We start from the raw sequence: 19,623 nt of genomic DNA on the forward strand, positions 1-19,623 counted from the left end.
TGTTGATTTCATTCAGTTCAAAAAAAAACTGGTGTATTTTAAATAAACATTTCATTTAGGGTATCAAAAAGTCCTAATAAAATCTTAACAAGAAATGCAGGCAATTCCACTATAATGCAATGTACACTTCTGAAAAAATCCTAGGTTCTGGAAAATCATATACTAAAAATAACAGGGCTTACAGAAAAAAGATTCGGTCTAACCATTTAAAATCTGTGTAACTTTATAATGAGAGCACAAAATAAAACACAAAAACAACTGTTACTAAACATTGAAATAAAATTATGTGAGCTACAGTAATTCTTTCTACTGACATCCTTTCCAACAATGTTGGTGACATTATTTGCCAACCACAAAAACATGCTGTAGGATAGACTATATATTGGAGGAACTATGGCTAGAGCAAAAAACAAGAGGAAAAACGTCTACTGCTTTCTTTTGTTTTTTTTAGGTGCCATGGAGCCTGGTGGGCTGCCGTCTATGGGGTCGCACAGAGTTGGACACGACTGACGCAACTTAGCAGCAGCAGCCTTAAATGAGGAAGATATAACACACAGTGTCTAAAGACAATGGGCCTCAAAGAGTAAAAGGACTATTTTAAAGTCACCACAATTTAATTAAAATGCCACAGTATTTAGTATAGTGCTTGGGGTTCCCCAGTGGCTCCACATTATAGAATCCACCTGCAATGCAGGAGATGTGAGTTCATTCCCTGGGTCTGGAAGATGCCCCGGAGAGGGAGATGGCAATCCACTCCAGTATACTTGCAGGGAAATTCCACGGATAGAGGAGCCTAGTGGGCAGTCCATGGAGTCGAAAAGAGTCTGAGCAATATACTGCTTAAGGTTTATATAACAGCAAAAAGTTTAAAGCTTGGAGGTAGTATCTGAAAGAAACTTTATGGCATTTCACGACATGGTGACAATAACACTGGGGAAAGGGAAAAGGAAGGCAGGAACTGTTGCTGTTGATTTTGTCCTTTAGTTTTGATCTGTAAAGCTCCCCGTCAATATACCTGGTTCTAGTTCAAGCTCTACTTTTAATTAGTTATGCTACATTGAACAAAATGCTAACTTGTAAGTTTCAATTAAAACAATGATTGTGCATCTTATTTGCCAGGTTATTGAGTTAGGTGATCTGAAAAGTCTTATGGAGATGTCTGAAAATCAAATGGAGTAATTTGTGTAAAAACATAAAACTTAAACATTAATAATTGGTAACTGCTTAAGTTTCTATGTAATTTTCCCTTAATTATATAGGGGCAGTTCTCCCCTGGATGAGGAAGGAAGATTATCTCACAGGCTTTCATAACTCTTAAAATTCCAAAGTTGCTGCCTGGAATTTCAATAGGATTCTCCAAAGGCCTTAAAAACGTTAACTCTCAATTTCTTAGAGGATACCCAATGAAGTGTTTATCACCCTCTTTACCAAAAACACACATACAAAATAACATAGACCTCAAAGCCATAACCAGAAAATGTTTCCCAACAGCCATTAAAACTTCTTAAAAAACACATTAAAAAACCTATTAACAGTATTTTTTAATAAGATTAGTCAATAATGTAGACAAAAGGTAAAAAGTTTCTTACTTGGATTTGGCTGCAATAACACTTCAGTTTGTTTCATTATTTTTTCTGTCCATATTTTGGTACATTCAGCTTTGCTAAGGAGGTTCTCTAAGTGAGCATCCAATTCTGTCTTCTCTGCCTGGCCAAGCTTTTCTTCTGTGAACTGTTATTGATTGTATAATAAAAAAAATTAAATATACCCCAAATACACTTTAGGAATCTATATCAGTAATTAAAAATAAAACTCAAATCCAAACAATCCTGGACATACAAATAATTGTTCTTAAACTGTTGCATATGAAGGCTGTTTTTTGCCCCTCTTGTAATATATCCATACCTCTTAGGATATGATAACCCTAAGGCACTTAGGATAATCATATCTCATAGTTAATACATATCCTTAGTTCTGCTAAAATGTATGGTGTGAATGATAGAAAATTTGCCATACTATTTTGTATATAAATAAAGTATATAAATATTTTTTACATATAAAGGTAGGATAACCAATCATAACCAGTAAACATTTTTGAGCCAGCTGGATCTGAATTCAAATCCTGCTGCTGCTGCTAAGTCACTTCAGTCGTGTCCGACTCTGTGCGACCCCATAGACGGCAGCCCACCAGGCTCTGCCATCCCTGGGATTCTCCAGGCAAGAACACTGGAGTGGGTTGCCATTTCCTTCTCCAATGCATGAAAGTGAAAAATGAAAGTGAAGTTGCTCAGTCGTGTCCGACTCTTCGTGACCCCATGGACTGCAGCCCACCATGCTCCTCCGTCCATGGGATTTTCCAGGCAAGAGTGCTGGAGTGGGGTGCCATCAAATCCTGACTGTACTGCTAACTATGTGACCTAAGCGAGCTTTTGAATATTTTTTTCCTCAGGTATCTTTCATTGTAAAAGAGGTACAATACATATCTTAAAGTGCTTTAAGAATTTAAGTAAGGGTATGTACGTACATCACTTTGTTCAGTGCCTGGTAATTATTATTTTGAATTTAAAAAGGGCTATTATGACACCACCCTTATGGCAGAAAGTGAAGAGGAACTAAAAAGCCTCTTGATGAAAGTGAAAGTGGAGACAGAAAAAGCTGGCTTAAAGCTCAACATTCAGAAAACGATGATCATGGCATCTGGCCCCATCACTTCATGGGAAATAGATGGGGAAACAGTGGAAACAGTGTCAGACTTTGTTTTTCTGGGCTCCAAAACCACTGCAGATGGTGACTGCAGGCATGAAATTAAAAGATGCTTATTCCTTGGAAGATAAGTTATGCCCAACCTAGATATCAGAGTCACAAGCAGAGACATTACTTTGCCAACAAAGGTTTGTCTAGTCAAGGCTATGGTTTTTCCTGTGGTCATGTATGGATGTCAGAGTTGGACTGTGAAGAAAGCTGAGTGCTGAAGAATTGATGCTTTTGAACTGTGGTGTTGGAGAAGACTCTTCAGAGTGCCTTGGACTGCAAGGAGATCCAACCAGTCCATCCTGAAGGAGAACAGCCCTGGGCTTTCTTTGGAAGGAATGATGCTAAAGCTGAAACTCCAGTCCTTTGGCCACCTCATGTGAAGAGTTGACTCACTGGAAAAGACTCTGACGCTGGGAGGGATTGGGGGCAGGAGGAGAAGGGGACGACAGAGGATGAGATGGCTGGATGGCATCACTGACTCGATGGACGTGAGTCTGAGTGAACCCCAGGAGTTAGTGATGGACAGGGAGGCCTGGTGTGCTGCGATTCATGGGGTTGCAAAGAGTCGGACACGGCTGAGCGACTGATCTGATCTGATTATGTTTAATGTGGCTTTGTATCATTGGCATTTTAACCACATCTAGTTAGACAGGCTTCTACGGGATGTTCTGAGAAACTATCATTTAACTTGTTTCCTTAAGATATGTTCCAGCAGTTGATTTATGGATTAACATTTGGAACATCCTGCATTGCAGGTGGATTCTTTACCAACTGAGCTATCAGAGAAGCCCAATTCATACTACCGAGGCATCTTTTTAAAGATCATAAAATGTAGTTAAATAGACTCAACGTATCAATTTTTATTATCTTGAGTATATTTGTTTCTGAGGAAACGCAGCAATGCCCATACAATAACAAAGAGGTAAAAAGTATTTCTGTGTAGATTTTATGGAGACTTCCGGACACTTTTAATTAAATACTAGAAGCAATGACTCAGGCAGTTTATCATGAATAGTTTTTCTCTAGAATATGTGGTTTTCCATCAAAACACAAGTATATCACTATCACTAACACTATACTCATTAGTCATGACTCTTCTCTGGTGGCTCAGACAGTAAAGAATGTGCCTGCAATGTGGGAGGTCTGGGTTGGATCCCTGGGTTGGGAAGATCCCCTGAAGGAGGGCATGGCAACCCACTCCAATATTCTTGCCTGGAGAATCCCCACGGACAGAGAAGCCTGGTGGGCTGCAGTCTATGGCGTTGCAGAGCTGGACCTGACTGAGCGACTAAGCACACAGCACACATTTCTGTATAACAAAATTTAATGTTCACTTTTTCCCCCTCTCATTTCTTGAAATATCTTCTGTAGTTCCATTTTTCTGAATTTTATTATCTGTTTCTTTCAGCATCCTTCTTGGTCTAATACAGATTTCAACTGATTATCAGTCAGCATTTTTAGCTCAAAGGTCCTTTAGAATGTTATTCTTAGACTTCTGGTACACCCTCACTAAAGGTCTTATTCAAGGCCTAGAAATAGCTACAATAGCTTTTGTAAAACTTTAGGTCTTTTAAAGACTGGCCTGTAGCCAACCCCTGCGTGGAACTGAGAACAGCAGGGCAGACCGTAATTCCAAAGCAATTGCCTAGGCTTGTACAGTTGCAGCGCACTGTAACTGAGGATAGTAGAGGCACTGGCAAAAATCAAAACCCTGACCCCAAGGTCAGCTAGGTAATGACGCAATCTAATTCTTAAGAGAGATGCTGGTGTTTTTTATAGATCCCTGAAGATTCTAAGCAACAGACCTACCAAAGGTACACTTTAAAATTTTACATATTAGAAATCTGCCTCCCATGGTTATTTCCCAGATGAAGCAACATCATTTATAAAGGATGATCTATCAGTAGAAAAAAATTCTCCACTTAGCTCCTTAGTAAGCAGGTATATCTAATATTGTATTTGTTCATTCCTTTCATTCTTCCAACAAATCTTTATTAAACACCCAGGTATATGCTAGGCATTATTCTAAGCACATGGGTTTCAACAGCTAGAAAACTGACAAGCTTTGTCTCTAAGGAAACTTAAATATTAACAGAGAAGAAAGACAACTAACAAGTACATACATAATTTGACAATAAGGATACTAAGATAAAAAGATGGCGGACAGATGACCAACACAGGGGGTCCTATTGTTTCTTGATCCAGGGACTGAGTGATTTTATGGAACCCTTAAGTATGAGTGAGACAGTTTGATTATAGGAGGCCTGTTTAGAAAATAGTAGTTCTACGGGAAGGTCCATGTATTTAACTACCAATAATAAATTCTGATGTTTACCTGCTTTTTTCTGAGAGTGAAAAACAGTTGCTCTGCATTTTGAATCAAGTACTCAAAAAAAAAAAAAATCTTGTTACATAGGTTAAGAATCATAAATTAAGTGAAGAAATTGAGAATGGTTTAAAGTTTTGCCCTAAAATGTCAGAGTTGGGATTTAATCTCATATCTGTTTGAATCATAGTCTTATTATACTATGAGCTACCCTCTCAGTAAAATACTTGATTTCAAGCAACTGATATTTTTCTATCACATTACCTAAACGTATTCTGTGCTTCCTTGTTTGTTTCTTTGTTCATAGCACTCTGGTGAGCTGTATCCTATAGCTTACCTCTCCTTCTTACATAATATTCAATAATAATCAAATTAAGGATTAGTTTAACTCTAGCTAAAAAATAAAATAAGGGGGAGGAAAAGGGACATAAGAGCATTGCTAATGCCATCACATATTTAAGTTGAAAAAATTTAAATTTTATTATTTAAACGTACAACTGTAAAAGACATATTTCCCTTAATTTTTACCATTGTGGGGACTTAAGGATTTTTTTTTCCATTGTTAATCACAAGGTATGACATTACAATAATAAAACAGTACAGTATTTAGTACACAAAATTTCCTCTAAAACATTTTAAAGAACTATAGAAAATGATGTTACATCAACTAAATTAAGGAGAATTATTAATCCAAGATATTTATGGAGGATACACATATTTTTCTTCTACTGTATGTGAAATATATATTTAGCATATAACAGGGTTCTTGCCCAGAAGGATTTTATGATCTTGTTGTTGCTGTTGTTTAGTCGCTAAGTCGTGCTGGACTCTTTGCAACCCCATGGACTACAGCACGCTGGGCTTCCCTATCCTTCACTATCTCCCAGAGTTTGGTCAGATTCATATCCATTGAATTAGTGATGCTATTTATTTATCTCACCCTCTGTTGCCCTCTTTTGCCTTCAATGTTTCCCAGTATCAGGGTCTTTTCCAATGAGTTGGATCTTCTCATCAGGTGGCCGAATTATTTGAGCTTCAGCATTCAAATTATGATGGTATCTTTATCAGAAGGACAAGACTTTTTTTTTTTAAAGAAAGATCCCTTTCCTAATTATCAAAAATTTTAAATTTTACCCTAAAAATTTCAATTTTCAAAATCCCTAAAGTCCAAAATCATTTCTGACTTTGTAGTCAATTAGTGATGATAGTTGTTCACTGCAAACCACACTTGATTTTAAGCATGTATTAATATTTCAATGAGTGTATAGCAGTACCATTTAATAATCAAAAGCTTCTGTGAAAAACAAGCTACAGTGAAAGTCAGAAAGCAAAAAAATCATAGAAATTGAAACATCACGTTCTCTAAAATGTAATGTGATGTGGTATTCTTTCATAATATTTCATTAGTAATTACTAATAATTCATTAGTAATATTTCACAGTACAATGACTCAAGAAAGTTCAACCCTCTCTTTTTATATATTTTCTCTAAACACTGCTTTAAGAAAAGGATTGTCTTTGAGTCAGCCTCATTATGCCAGGTACTGTAATCCTTCCTTTACTAGCACAGGCACATAGCCTATAGTATGAAATAAGGAGCCTGGATTCTATGCTCCAATTTACTAGAGAGAAAAAAGGACAAGTGAAAATGCTGTGTGATCAAAGACATCTACTAACATAAACTCTAACCATCAATTCTCTGGGTAAAGTAATTGTGTAAAAGAAATCTAAAATTCTTGGAGGCAAATATATAACACAAATTCTGAATGTATTAGTGAACTCTAAACTAGATATTAAGAAGAGGTAGCAAGAATACACAGAAGAACTGTACAAAAAAGATCTTCACTACCCAGATAATCACGATGGTGTGATCACTCACCTAGAGCCAGACATCCTGGAATGTGAAGTCAAGTGGGCCTTAGAAAGCATCACTACGAACAAAGCTAGTGGAGGTGATGGAATTTCAGTGGAGCTATTTCAAATCCTGAAAGATGATGCTGTGAAAGTGCTGCACTCAATATGCCAGCAAATTTGGAAAACTCAGCAGTGGCCACAGGACTGGAAAAGGTCAGTTTTCATTCCAATCCCAAAGAAAGACAATGCCAAAGAATGCTCAAACTACCCCACAATTGCACTCATCTCACATGCTATAAAGCAATGCTCAAAATTCTCCAAGCCAGGCTTGAGCAATATGTGAACTGTGAACTTCCAGATGTTCAAGCTGGTTTTAGAAAAGGCAGAGGAACCAGATTATCAAATTGCCAACATCCGCTGGTTCATGGAAAAAGCAATAGAGTTCCAGAAAAACATCTATTTCTGCTTTATTGACTATGCCAAAGCCTTTGACTGTGTGGATCACAATAAATTGTGGAAAATTCTTCAAGAGATGGAATACCAGACCACCTGATCTGCCTCTTGAGAAACCTATACGCAGGTCAGGAAGCAACAGTTAGAACGGGACATGGAACACCAGACTGGTTCCAATAGGAATAGTACATCAAGGCTGTATATTGTCATCCTGCTTATTTAACTTATATGCAAAGTACATCATGAGAAACGCTGGACTGGAAGAAACACAAGCTGGAATGAAGATTGCTGGGAGAAATATCAATAACCTCAGATATGCAGATGACACCACCCTTATGGGAGAAAGTGAAGAGGAACTCAAAAGCGTCTTGATGAAAGTGAAAGAGGAGAGTGAAAAAGTTGGCTTAAAGCTCAACTCTCAGAAAACTAAGATCATGGCATCCAGTCCCATCACTTCATGGGAAATAGATGGGGAAACAGTGGAAACAGTGTCAGACTTTATTTTTTGGGGCTCCAAAATCACTGCAGATGGTGGTTGCAGCCATGAAATTAAAAGATGCTTACTCCTTGGAAGGAAAGTTATGACCAACCTAGATAGCATATTCAAAAGCAGAGACATTACTTTGCCAACAAAGGTCTGTCTAGTCAAGGCTATGGTTTTTCCTGTGGTCATGTATGGATGTGAGAGTTGGACTGTGAAGAAGGCTGAGCGCCGAAGAATTGATGCTTTTGAACTGTGGTGTTGGAGAAGACTCTTGAGAGTCCCTTGGACTGCAAGGAGATCCAACCAGTCCATTCTGAAGGAGATCAGCCCTGGGATTTCTTTGGAAGGAATGATGCTAAAGCTGAAACTCCAGTCCTTTGGCCACCTCATGTGAAGAGTTGACTCACTGGAAAAGACTCTGACGCTGGGAGGGATTGGGGGCAGGAGGAGAAGGGGACGACAGAGGATGAGATGGCTGGATGGCATCACTGACTCAATGGACGTGAGTCTGAGTGAACTCCGGGAGTTGGTGATGGACAGGGAGGCCTGGCGTGCTGCGATTCATGGGGTTGCAAAGAGTCGGACACGACTGACTGACTGAACTGAAACTAGATACTTCTCAATTGGTTCTTAATTTTGGCTGCTCTTTGGAATCAAGGGAGCTCTCAAAAACACTGATGTCAAATCAAGTCCCAAGGATTCTAATTTAACTGGACTGAAAGTATAGCTGAGACTGAGAACTACTGTTTTAAGCTCATACATAATTATTTTAATATCAGGTTAACAAACCATCTTCTATCTAGTTGTTTACTAAATTAGTGAGAATAGCACCAAAGCATGTGAACACAGTTTTCGGTAACACTAAACATGCAGAGTTTTTACAGAATGAGAAAATGTATGGCCTTTGAATACAGTGTATTTATTAGAGTTTCAGAGACATGGCAAAGTTACTGCAATTTAAATTCTATAAAAGAAATGTTACACATATATATGGAATTCAGAAAGATGATAATGATGAGCATATATGCGAGACAGCAAAAGAGACACAGATGTAAAGAACAGACTTTTGGACTTTGTGGGAGAAGGCGAGGGTGGGATGATTTGAGAGAACAGCATTGAAACATGTATATTACTATATGTGAAATAGATTGCCAGTCCAGGTTCTATATATGAGACGGGGTGCTCAGGGCCAGTGTACTGGGATCACCCAGCGGGACGGGATGGGGAGGGAGATGGGAGGCGGGTTCAGGATGGGGAACACATGTACACCCATGGCTGAGTCATGTCAATGTATGGCAAAAACCACTACAATATTGTAAAGTAATTAGCCTCCAATTAAAATAAATAAATAAATTTTAAGAAAAAGAAGTGGAATTTCAGAATTAATTTAAAAAAAGAAATGGAATGAGAGAGAGTGGAATTCCTTCCACACAGGATTTGACAGGAGTTGGTGGAGGCCAGCATCAGAATTTATCTTCATATCTCCAGCTTAGATACACTATTGTGCTTGCTAAATCAGATGGAAGATAAAGGTTAGAGTTACAACTAAAGTTTAGAGACTTTCCTTATCAGAAAACAGCTGGTGTTCATCAATTTTATAGTGTAACTTAGCAGTTAAAAAAAGTTAGAAAATGAACTCTCTTCCTTTAGTAATTTAGTATGAAAATATTATACAGATATAAAGAATATATATCATTTAAGGATGGTGAGCAAAATTTTTTGCTTCAGTATCAATTCTGAATTAAAAATGTACCCATTTGAAAGATTTATCAAATGAAGAACAAAAATTTACAAAATGGAAATTTACTACAAAGAATAATTATGACAAATTGAGAGTAGATTATGAAGTCCTTGAGGGCAGTAACTGGGGTGTCATTCATCTTTGTATTCTTCCATATCAAGTACTAAGGAGGTACTCAATAAATATAGGTTCAATTAATGAGTTTAATATTTTAGATTACCATTAAATCAACCCCAACATCAGCATATATAATGCTAGAAAAATACTAATGAAAACAATTATTTAACATGTTAAATGATTCAAAGAGTAAACTTTGCATATAGCTACTATTTGCTTGGCTAAAATGACATAAAAATTAAAACCAAAAAAGAACACAAAAATCATGCTGGATACCGTGAAAGGGGAATAAGATGGGAGAGTTGATTCCTTAGGTCATACGATCTTATTAATGACATGAAAGCCATAGAGTAACAACATTTTAGACATGTTAGAGACCCTACATAATAATTCATTAGAAGAAAAATGCCACACGATCATACATAATTTAAGAATGACACAGGAATTGCCACAGGTATTCACATCAAGTTCTTGCGGTCTAAGATGGACTTCAAGTTGTATTCTGAGGGAAGGAAAGGTTACAGAAAGGGAGTGGAAAGCATTCAAGATGAATTTAACTGTATGAACAAAAATCTAGAATTAGAAAAGTACAAGATATTTTTGAAATTAAAAAATAATTTGATGGAAATACAGTGTTTTACATGAGGAGAGAAAAGACAAGGCTGGAAGGAAGTATTTAATTCTCAATTAAGGAATCTGGACTGAAAAGATAGGATTTTAATGGCTTTCAAGACACTTTACCAAGGATAAATTACCTGATCCTTTTGTATTCTATTGAAGGCATTACGAACAATAAAAACACCCAAACAGACTGTTAGGGAATGATATACCCCTATTCATTTATACATTTACCTTACTTTTTAAAGTACTAATGTATATAACCATATTTTAAAAGAGTGAGAGTTCAAAGATGGGACTCATTTATATACTTAAATAGTCTGATTTTATGTTTTAAAATAGGGAACATGTTTAATTTTTAAGTTAGAATTTGTAAGTAAAATGAAAGAATATGGCAGTTGTCTAACCAGAGAATGGCCTATTCCTTAAGGTGTAATTTGATTTAAACAGATTTAGAAATATCAAAGCTAAATTCCATCCCGACTGTTCTTATTGCTTATACTGAGTAACTGGCCTAGCTCTTACACTATTCTTAGCATTAAATCTGGCACTTTGACACTACACTGGTCAACTCAATTTAGAGTAGGAACTCAGTTATTGACTACCAAAATGAGAAAGCAGTGTTTTGTTGAAAACTACACACAGCACTCCAAATTGCACATTACACTTTGGAACCATCTTTATTTCCTTACATATTTTAAAAAATTGCAGAAAACGTGAAACATGGAAGTATAATGGTATAATAACATCTCATGAACCCATAACCCAGTATGAACCGTTTGCCAATGTTGTTTCAACTACCCACCCTTCCTTCTTCTGAAACATTTTAAAGCAATTCTCAGACATGATAGTTTACAAATATTTAAAAATGTACCTCTAAGAGACACAGACTTAACATAAAAAGACGTATCAAAGGAGCCTGCTCCTCCTGATATTTTTCCCTTAGTAAGTGGCTCAAGCCAAAACCTCAGAGTCATCCTTGACTCATCTTTCTCTCATACTTCAGAGTCAATATAATATGCAATACTGGTTAGGTTTTGAACGTCCCCTGCTATCATTCTTATTTACGTTCTATCACCTTTTGCCTGTCCTATGGCCACAGCTCCTTAACTAGTCTCCCTAATATCCCTGCAACATCAGATTCTACACTTGCTACCTCTGCCTGATCTGTCACTTTCTTGAGGTCTTTTTGCATTTGAACCTATTAGAAAGGCTTGCCCTTACCATCCTGGCAACAACCACTACCCCTGCCCTTAACCTATACCTTTTGGCCTTTTTCTACATCACTGCCTGATGTATTTACTAGTTTGTTTTTTGCTGTTAGACAGTAAGCTCCAGGAGCGCAGACATTATGTTGATTATAAAACACTAGTGTCCAAAATGGTAGTGACACACAGGCATGCAGTAAGCACTTAAGTATTTAAGGCTGAAAATTATTTGATAACTATCAGATTAGAATTTTAAAACTTCTTCCTAGAAAATTTGAAACAAGTAACTGAAATTCATTTGGAAAGTACATCTTGAGAGCTTTGCCAGATTTTAAAAATCGAGTCTATCAATTATTTAAATCAATTTGTAATATATATGTCCTATTTAAGAAGTTCTGATTATGTACCTGAAAACATATCTAAAAAAATATGTATGTATGTATGTATGTATGGCTGCTGGGGCGTGTGGGATCTTAGTTCCCTGACCAGGGATCTAACCTGTGCCCCCTGCAATGGAAGCATGTTGTCTTAGCCAGTGGACTGCCAGGAAAGTCCTCTAGCTGTATTGAAAAGAGTGGGATTAAGCAGTGCCAAATCTGCATTCAGCACCTAGAATCACAGGGAATCAGCACTAAAACACCACCAAAAGCTCACAATATAGGCAGCCATTACCCTGCTCTAGTTCTACCATTTTTTGCCAAAAACGGTGCAATGTAAGATTAACTATGTGAATAAAACTGGAGTAAAGGGGACAAGGAAAGTAATAATGCAATACACATGATTTACATTTCAACTTGGCATGTTACATAAGAAAACTATTTTTGTTTTTTCTTTACAAAAGAGAATCTTGTTGCTACTGTGACTGTCATTAACTTAAAACACCAGACTGTTTATAACCCGTGTTGTGGTGAAATTTACATCTGTTCGTAGATTTAACTTAGTTGGCATAATGTGGGTGATGACTGTAGAAAACTGTCCAAGTTCCCTAGAACCGACACTTCCTTTATTTCTGAATACGATGAGACAGTCAACTTTCCCCCTTAAAGTGTTACTTGAAAAATGTCCCTGTGACTATAAGCACAACATGGATCTTCTTCTTGCTCCCTGCCCTACGGTCAGCGCTTCCCATTTCGAAAGTGAGTGGGAAACCCCCCAAGCTCTGTGGCTCTGGCAGTCTGGACGCCAAGTGGCGATCTCCATTTCTGCTACGGACAGCCAAGACCGGGAACCTTCCTCTCAGGGTGAGAGGACGGCAGGGAACTGCGTTGGCAGCTCCCTGGGTTGAGGGGCAGGAAAAGGAAACTTCCTTCTTGGACTTGGCGAGGAGAGAGGGAGACGAAATGAAAAAGTGGGGGTGGTGCAAGAATGGTCTCTACTACCCCGCGGACTCGCAAAGCCTCCGCCCGCCCGGGGAGGGAGGGCACAGGAGCAGCGGCGCCGTGGGGTCAGAAAGGCCGGCGGTGCTGTGCCTCGGCCCGAAGCCGAACTCAAGGTGTCCTCCAGAGAAGGGAGGAAGCTCCGGGCCCTGTGCCCACTCCGCCTCGCTTCCCCGGCAGCGGCAGTTGGGCAAGAAGCGTGAGGAAAACGGCCGCCAGGCCCAGAGGGGCACAAGGCCGCGCCCATCACCCGGGCCTCCGGCCGCGGCAGGCCAGACGGGCGGTCGGCGAAGCCGGGTGCAGAGGGCGCGGCTGTCTCGGGCGACCCCTCCCTATCCCTCCTGGGCGTCGCCACCCCTTCTTCCCGCCGCGGTACCTGCACTGCACGACTGAGGAAGGTGCCCGCGTCGGCCGCCAGCTTCTTCACGTTGAAGTCCATGATGTTCATCCTGGGCGTCAGCCGGACGGAGCAGCCGGCTGACCTAGCGGGGAGATGGAGGCGCCGCGGCCGGGCTGGGGCGCCGGGCAAGAGTGGCGGGGGCAGACGTGGTAGGTGGAGGGAGGCGGCGCCAGCCTCGCCGCCGCAGCTGTCGTTTCCGTGAAGGGGGAGAGAGAGGGTGGGGCGAGGGGAGAGAACAACCGCCTCGAAGCCGGCCGCGCGTCCAGGCGGCAGCGGCCGAGACCCAGGGCCTGTGACGCCTGGAGAGATACCGCTAACGTCGGCGGGCTTCGCGGTGGGCTTGCGAGACACAGAGCAGCGTCCTGGCCTTTCAGGGCCGGGTCCCCAACCGAGGAAGCGAGAGCGGGCCTCGGGGCGGGGCCTTTATAGAGGTTATCGCGGGAACAGCGACCCCTTCAGGAGCGCCGCGGCTGAGCGGCTGAAAGCTCCCGGAGCGCCCTTTCCGCTGGGGGGAGGGTCGCGTTCGTTGCTAGGGGCGCGCCTCCGAGCGGCTGTGGCGCTCGGTGTTTGCGCTTAAGCCCCTGGGAACCGCGAGCAGAGAGAACCCAAACTCCCCGTTTTGTTTTAAGTGAAAATATGGAAACTGTAGCATAGAATTACAGTATGTGAAATTAGAACCAACAGTTCCCTGTCATCTTCAAGCACCCGCGCCCTACTGTTTCCCTGACGCCTGGATGGCACGCGGCGAACGTTTGCAGAATAGAGTTGAAGTTAAATGTTCCCACCGAACCTATTTTTCATTTATTCAGCATTATCGACTATCCATCTTGTACCAGAACTGAATCCTGTGCTGCACACACCGTGCTGAACAAGATTGTCCCTGCCCTCAGGAAGCTCTCAGTTCGGTTACTCGACAGCTTTCAAGGACAACTCCCATCCCCGGGGCCAGTTCTGTTTCTGTGTGCTTCCACAAGGGCTTTGTGACTGAATGACCGTGGACACGCTGGACTACAAAATCAACACTAGGTGCCTACTTTGGTGCAGAATACGGCGCCCAAGACACCAAGTGCAGGATGGAGGACGCAAAGAAGTATAAAGATGGTGAGTGAGATAGAATACTGCTTAACGATTTAGCGAGGAGAATGTTAATAACTAATGAGAATATGATGTGAATTTTAATAACTAATGGGAATATGACGTGAAATCTGTTCAAAACCCTCCAATTCCAAGTATCTTCTAAAGCAGCTTTAAGGATACAGCCTATGCTTGAACTGATTGAAACAGGTGCAAGAACGGAGGCAGAGACGTTAGTATTTCGAAGAAAAGGCTATTTTTTTGTGTGTTGCAGTGTCCTTGTGTTACATTAGAGCTGGAAAAATGCAGGCCCAGCAGGCAATGAAATGAGTTCACATTCATGCTTAGTGTTTTACTGAAACAGCAATCACAGCAGTAGTAGCTATGTTAAAGGCACACAGATTCGTTCCCAAGTATTACAAGGCAGAGTAGATAACATACAAATAGTTGTATTCTTTGTGGTGGTAACAGAAACAGACACTTCTTTCTAAGGTAACTACAAAAGAATGAATCTGCTCCATCGCTCTTTCTTCTCAACTTACCTTGCCAGAAATATGGGAAAGGAACTATATAATCAGGAATTTTGTTATTTATTGTCCAATTTAGACTTTTACATGGAAAACACTGTATCTCTTTGCAGATGTCTGTCTTCCCAGTAAGTATGTTTTGTCATATTCCCTATTTCTACAAAGTGATCTCAACACCGCCCGCCTTCACCATGAGAGGAAAAAACTCTGAATCCTCTTCCTCAAACTTGTAGATACGCTGACTTGAAAAAAAAACCTTCATTTGTTCCTGTTGAGCCCTCTGTAATACTGTTTCTCTAGTTTCACTGGTGAATTCATAAGACTAGTGTGTTGTTTCTATTTCCTTACCATCTTAGAATTTCCTACCTAATTCCATGTAGTTGGTTTCCACTTCTGTAACTATTCCTTAACAGAATTCCTGAAGTTGCCCGTTATCTTCCTGATAAATCAAACAGCCTTTTCTCAAACTTCCGCAGTGACTGTACCCAGCCCCTTCCCAATAACAAACACACCCCTTTCCAGGACCTTATTGTTTCATGGTTTCTCTGCTATCTCCTGGACTTTCTCATTCGGTTTTGCTGACACTTCTGAAGGATTTGCTGTAAGAATACCTGAAAGCTCAAGGTTTAGCACTTATTTTTTGTTACTGTTCTTGTGGATTAGTTTCTTAATTGAAACTTCAGTTGTACCATTTCATTCATTCATTTAGTAAATATTTTTTGAACGTTTACTGTGTACACATGGCATTGTTCGTATGACTGGGAATATAGCAGACAACAAGGCATATAGCCCTTGCTGTCGTGGGAGCTTATAACTAATCCCATGAGACAGAAACTGAATAAGTAGTTAGAAGTATGTTGAAATGCCAAGGGGAGTCCGAGTGCTTTTAAATGTTCACTTCCAGCTGCACCTAGTAACTTGAATTTTAATTTGGAGGCTTGGTTTTTCTGTAAGGGTTTTAGATCACTTTTTAACGCTTTCTTTTTCTGTCCCCCATAGTAACTTCTTACTCCAATAGTTCAAGGTATTAGGAAAGCAATGTTTTAAAGTTAATACAAAGTGCTGAATATCTGAAATTCTCCTCAAAATTTTCAGCTTAAAAATGAAAAAAATGTTTATAAAAATGACATTTTAGGTAGTATGATACGTATTTTAATTTTTTTTTGTAGTGGCTGGCAGATAGTTCATTACCTTATGTTTAGACCAATGATACCTAAACTTCATGGGGTATGCAAGATGATCCACTGGTATGCAAAAATATATATTAGAAGTTTGGTTTGCATATATTTTTATCTAATAAACAGACAATTTTGTTTCATTACTTTTTAAAAAATATGGTTGACGTTCCCACCTTGCATTTATCAGATAGACACAAGTCACAAACTGTAAATGAAATATCTTATGGGAAGAGTGGGAATTCCACAACTTGAAGGAGTTGTAATTAGTACTTTGTTTACTAATATGGTCACATAATACATGTGACTGGTTCCATGTCTTTGCAGATTATCTATTTAAATAAAACTTCACAGTAGTGGACAAGTAGCCTAAAGAGTTTCCTCAAATACATCATCATTAAAAGTGTTGATACAAGCATAAGCAAACAAGAAATGCCAGAATCTATACCTCTACTTGTTGAATTAATCAGTAAGATTGTTGAAATATGGCTTAAAAGATGATAATACTTGATTGGAGCTTTCATGGAACTCAGAATCTAGTGGGGGAACCAGGCTTGTAAAACAGTGTGTGAAGGAAAACTATAAAAAGATTGTTTAAGATTGAGCAAAGGGAGAAAGTGTAGAGGAAGTGGGTATTAACTTATCAGGATAGGAGAGGTGATAAGACTTCTTGAACTGGCTTTTGATTGAGTTCATCTGGTGGATTGAGGCATGAGGGTGCGGAGAGATCATCAGACTTTCAACTTAGAAATACCAGGTTTTAGGCGGTGTAGATAGTGGGTTGGAGAGGAGGCTAAGACAAGTAGCAAGACTGATTAGGTATCTATTGCCATACGCTCTGTACTCTGTTATTTTGAAGTCCTGCATTTGGAAATCTTGTTTTGACCAAAACTCCCCCTCCTTTCCTCCTTTGATCTCTGACTTTACTCATTTAAGTATGTAATTGTCATCATCAAGTCCTACAATCACATGCTTAATTCTTAATTGTCCTGTTTTTAACTTTCACCAGCCTTCTCAGTTCCCTTTATCCTTCTAACCTATCAATCAACAGTCCTGGATGAATGTTTTCTCTGTACATGCTCACAGACTGCCAAGCATCATTAGGGAGAATTATACAACCTTGTGAAAGTGAAAATGAAAGCGAAGTCGCTCAGTCGTGTCCGACTCTTTGCGACCTCATGGACTGTAGCCCACCAGGCTCCTCCGTCCATGGGATTCTCTAGGCAAGAATACTGGAGTGGGTTGCCATTTACCTTGTAGATGGATGCTAATATCAACGCATGACTTCTTACTTCCATTGAACTTTTACAACTGCCTAAAGCTTCTACTTCTTTCTAAGTAACTTTTTCACATACTCTGCAGAGCCTACTGCAAAACTTTGCCAGTCTCCTAAAATGCCTGCCTTATTCTCATATATTCTTATTTTTAGCCTTTGATACTTTTTCTCTTTGACAAAGAAACTGTATATCATGAAGCTATATGGAGGGAGCTCCTTCAACAAAATTCTCTTATTTCTATCTCTTATCCTTCTTCACACTCCTCCCACAAATACTGCCAAATATTTCAAAGGAAGTATCCTAGGTATCCTCTTCTGAGTGGATATTCTCTCTTTCTCTTGACTGCATATTGGTGTCACCTGGAGAGTTTAAGCGGCCACTGATGCCCAGATCACAACCCCAGAGTGTGGACTGGGCATTGGGATGATCAGAAGTTCCCCAGGTGATTCTAAATGTGTGGCCAAAGTTGAGAATGTACATATCATCCTTTGAGAACTTGGTCCAGCAGTTTGTACCTTCTGCCTACAGATAGATTTCATTTCTCTTCTTCTGAGCAGCAACCATTTTTTGATCAGTTTTATATTTTTATGGTCTACATTCCTGGAAGCATAGTGGATTCTCAAATACTTCCTAAAATGAATAAAGTAATCAAATCAAGATGTATACAGTTCTTTTGTGACTCCTCTCCCCAATCTAAATTTCCAACTACAGATTCAGTATTTCCAGTACTGAGCCTATTGCAGTTTACTTTTTTTTAAAGTTACTTTTCTTCTTGAGTTTCTTTTAACTTTAGTTGAATTATACTCACCGAGTCACCTAAGCTAGAAATCTGATCCCTTTTATTTCCTCTTATTTCCCATATCTGATTGATTGAGTGCTGGCAGTATTTTCCCTCTGAACTATTTCTTGTCTTTATCCTCTCTTTTAAAATTGAGGTATAATTGACATTTAACATTATTTTGGACTTCCCAGGTGGTGCTAGTGGTAAAGAATCCACTTGCCAATATAGGAGACTCACGGGACTAGTGTTAGATCTCTGGGTTGGGGAGATCCTCTGGAGTAGAAAATGCACCCCACTCTAGTATTCTTGACTGGAAAATTCCATGGGCAGAGAAGCCTAGAGGGCTATAGTCCATGGGGCCGCAAAGAGTTGGACGTGCCTGAGCACAAATACAAACACACTAAACAACAACAGCAAATATTAATTTCAAGTGTACAATGTAAAGAGTTACTATTTGTGTACATTGTGAAATGGTCACCATAATTATCCAGCTTAATATCGTCACCTTACATAGTTAAAAACTTTTTTTTTTCTTGGGATGAGAGCTTTAAAGATCTACTGTCTTAGCAGCTTTCAAATATTGAATACAGTATTATTAAGTAACTGTAGTCAAAAGGCTGTATATTACATTCCCAGGTTGTGTTTATTTTACAACAGAAAGCTTATATATTCTGACTCCTATTACCTATTTCTTCTTGCTCCCTTCCCTCTCTGACAACCACCAATAAGTTCTCAGTATCTGTGAGGTAGTTTGTTTGTTTGTTTCTGTTTATATTCCACATATAAGTGAGATCATATACTAAGCTTTGTCTTTCTCTGTCTCACTTCACTTTGCATAATATCCTCAGTTCTATCCATGTTGTCGCAAATGGTAAGATTGATGGACACTTAGGTTGTTTCTGTATCTTGGGTATGGTAAATAGTGCTCTAATGAACATGGGGTGCAGATATCTTTTTGAGTTAGAGTTTTTGTTGTCTTTGGATAAATACTGAGAGGTGAAATTGTTAGATCATATGGTAATTCTATTTTTAATTTGTTTTGAAGAATCTCCTTACTGTTTTCCATAATGCTGCATCAATTTACATTCCCATAAACAGTGCTTGAGGGGTTTCCTTTTCTCCACATTCTCACCAATACCTGCTATTTGTTGTCTTTTTTAATAATAAGGGGTTTCCTTTTCTCCACATTCTCACCAATACCTGCTATTTGTTGTCTTTTTTAATAATAGCCATTTTGAAGGTATGAGGTAATATTTCACTGTGATTTTGATTTGAATTTCCATGATGATTAGTGATGTTGAGCATCTTTTCAGGGAAAAAATATCTATTCATATCTTCAGCTCATTTAAAAAATTGGATATTTTTTTTGCTATTCATAGTTTGAATTCTTTATATATTTTAGATATTAACTACTTATCAGATATATCACTTGCAAATATTTCCTCCTGTCCAGTAGGTT

General features: G+C 39.2%; 2 protein-coding genes across 4 annotated transcripts in view; one reads left to right on the forward strand and one right to left on the reverse strand.

Annotated features, from left to right (window-relative positions):
- Nucleotides 1–13,534, reverse strand: part of SH3GLB1 (SH3 domain containing GRB2 like, endophilin B1) — a 49,701-nt gene extending 36,167 nt beyond the window's left edge. For 2 of the 3 annotated variants that reach the window (XM_059884695.1, XM_059884694.1), the window contains exons 1-2: nt 13,307–13,463; nt 1,590–1,731 (exon numbers count right to left, since the gene is read on the reverse strand). In XM_059884695.1, coding sequence (XP_059740678.1) covers nt 1,590–1,731; nt 13,307–13,378 — 214 coding nt within the window. In that variant the 5' untranslated portion in view covers nt 13,379–13,463. 3 annotated transcript variants of the gene reach the window in all.
- Nucleotides 13,535–13,555: 21 nt separating this feature from the next.
- ODF2L (outer dense fiber of sperm tails 2 like) overlaps nt 13,556–19,623 on the forward strand; it is a 399,873-nt gene continuing 393,805 nt past the window's right edge. Inside the window, exon 1 of the mRNA XM_059884675.1 lies at nt 13,556–14,431. The gene's annotated coding sequence lies outside the window, so the exon portion shown is untranslated. The remainder of the gene's footprint in view (nt 14,432–19,623) is intronic.

Source organism: Bos taurus, chromosome 3, assembly GCF_002263795.3.
Source record: "Bos taurus isolate L1 Dominette 01449 registration number 42190680 breed Hereford chromosome 3, ARS-UCD2.0, whole genome shotgun sequence".
Taxonomy (NCBI): Eukaryota; Metazoa; Chordata; class Mammalia; order Artiodactyla; family Bovidae; genus Bos; species Bos taurus.